At 47.8% G+C, this 2,575-nt stretch overlaps 1 protein-coding gene across 1 annotated transcript; it reads right to left on the reverse strand.

Annotated features, from left to right (window-relative positions):
* Positions 1–1,847: 1,847 nt before the first annotated feature.
* Positions 1,848–2,245, reverse strand: LOC142437611 (histone H4). Its single transcript, XM_075540709.1, has one exon. The coding sequence runs from the start codon at positions 2,241–2,243 to the stop codon at positions 1,932–1,934; it is 312 nt and encodes a 103-aa protein (XP_075396824.1). The 5' UTR covers positions 2,244–2,245; the 3' UTR covers positions 1,848–1,931.
* Positions 2,246–2,575: the final 330 nt, after the last annotated feature.

Here is a 2,575-nt window from a genome sequence, read left to right on the forward strand (position 1 = left end):
CTTGGAGTCTGGATAAGACTGAGTTCATAGTTAGGTAATTTCACACAATATATAAAGAAAATAGAGTCCAGGAGTTTTCAAACGTTCTTTTCTCTAAATTCCAAAGTAAAACTGTTTGTAAAGTGTAGTTCCTGAAGAACCCAGATATTATGAGAGGAGTACTCTGCATGAGTGGCTTAGTAACACACATTCCCTCTTGCTCAACATTCAGTCATTTAGTCCATACATTTGAGAGGGACATGTACTATGTAGAACTTGGTGGTGGGTAGTTATATCTTGGTCAGCTAACTGAAAGGTCAAGAATGAATGCATCAATCTCTCTGTGGGAGAAAGATAAGGCTTTCTACTCCCGTAGAGACTCACAAACCTTGAACATCCACAAGGTCAGTTCTACCCTGTCCTCCATGGTCACTCACTAGGAGATGAAATTGACTTGATGGCATCAAGTTTTTTGAGTTTGTAGTTTTTGTAGGTCCTGAATATTTCGAAACATATATTTGCTCAGATTCAAGTATACACTCCAGGGAGAAAATGCAAGCAAAGCACTACTTTATTCATTATCATAACTGTGGAATTGTGCACTAACTCCTAAATTATGTAAGGAACACAGAAGTTGGGGTATGTTCTTTGCAGGGTGTCCGGAAAGTCTAGGTATTGAATTTGTCTGGGGGAACTGGGTAAAGTTTTCTTGAGGAAAACCCTTGAAAGGAGGAGTGGAGGGCTGTTTGCGGGAGAAATAGCACTGTTTGTGAAGGATTGAACACATCCCTATCACTGGGTTCACATGCAGGCTGCAGGACAGAGTAAAATTACTCCTATCTTTTCGCTCAGTGGATTGCAGATATAGAATATTTCCCTCGTTGCCTCCATCCACATTTTACAGGATTCCCAATGAAAGGGTTAATTGTTGATGAAAAGGGACTTACACGTAGGACCCATTGTTCAATACATTACCAGCTGCAAAAAAAAAAACAAAACTGGGGGGTAAAGGGGCTTGAAGTAGCGGTGACAGGGGTCAGCTGTGTAGTACAGCACAGGAATTGTGAGTTTATTCTGCAGACGTTAGAACCAGCGAAGGCATTTTCAGTTTTATCACTTTATTTGCAAGACATTCCCGTGTCTTCATTACAACTCGACTGCAGGGAAAGGAAAGCTCGCCCAGACCGGCCAGGAATTGGCACTTAGCACTCGGATCTTTGTTTAGAGAAAATGTTTCCTCCACCCTTTAAGTTTCCCAGCGTTCGATCGCTCAGAGCTGCCACAATCAGTGTCTGTAGACGTCCTGTAGGAGGCAAGCGAGCTTTGCGGCCCTCAGGTATGTAACACACTGGAGTGTGGGGAGGGGAGCACAAACCCCTCCGTTAGGACTCAAAGCGAAGGCTTTTTTATCCCTTGAGGGGAAAAAAAATCAGCTGTACTAGGTTCCCAGAATTGCCAGGTGTAATGTTTCCATGGAACTGGCCCGCCTAACTCCTGACAAAGCAGCTCGCTAAGCGCGAGCTGCCCATGTTTGCAATGTGTGGAGACGCTCACTGGGCTCTAGGAATCCTATGCGGTACTACAAAAGCCAAAATCAGACTTATTTTCCAAACTCCCTTAGAAAGCAGCTTGAAAAATATTTAAAAACCCAGGTTCAAACAAGCGGACGAAGTCGGCCATTTCGTCGCCTTCGCTTTGTTCTTCCGAATTCACCAGAGCGGCCATCTTGAGGGATGGCGGGAAAAGCCGTATTGAATAGGTTACATCCCGACCGCAGGGGATGTAAATCTCAGAGAGCATGGGGTATACGGAAAACAATGTATCTTACACGATTTAACTATTTTAACTAGTTCTAGTTAGTGAAAATAATTACAGCACCTTTGAGACTTTGTGGGTGGCCCTGAAAAGGGCCTTTGGGTGGATTGGCGAGGAAATGAGCAAGGAAGGGGCGCTCAGCCGCCGAAGCCGTAGAGGGTGCGTCCCTGGCGCTTGAGCGCGTAGACCACGTCCATGGCCGTGACCGTCTTGCGCTTGGCGTGCTCCGTGTAGGTGACGGCGTCGCGGATCACGTTCTCCAGGAACACCTTGAGGACGCCGCGCGTCTCCTCGTAGATGAGCCCCGAGATGCGCTTGACGCCGCCGCGCCGAGCCAGCCGGCGGATGGCGGGCTTGGTGATGCCCTGGATGTTGTCGCGGAGCACCTTGCGGTGCCGCTTGGCGCCGCCTTTGCCCAGGCCCTTCCCGCCTTTGCCGCGACCAGACATGGTGAACTACTGCCGGTTTGCTGCAGTGCGGAGGACTGGCTGTCCGTAACCCTTTATATTTCTATCCTGCGGACCTTTTAGGGAACTGAAAAGGCGGGGGAGGGAACAACAGCGAAGTCCCCGCCTCTTTACTACCCCGCGCGTCATCTGCCCAAGCGTGGACAGGGGAGGGAGGAGGGAAAATGCGATTTGGGGTGTGGCTCCTTTTTTCCTTGTTTGGGTTCTGTGTCAAAGGTTTTCCTGGCGTTTTTTTCTGGGTCTGCTAAAAAGAGCAAATCTTGTAACCACTTTTATTGTATGTAAACGAAAGGCGGTACAGTTTCGCCTCTTCC

The sequence above is a fragment of the Tenrec ecaudatus genome, chromosome 1 (genome assembly GCF_050624435.1).
Source record: "Tenrec ecaudatus isolate mTenEca1 chromosome 1, mTenEca1.hap1, whole genome shotgun sequence".
Lineage (NCBI taxonomy): Eukaryota > Metazoa > Chordata > Mammalia > Afrosoricida > Tenrecidae > Tenrec > Tenrec ecaudatus.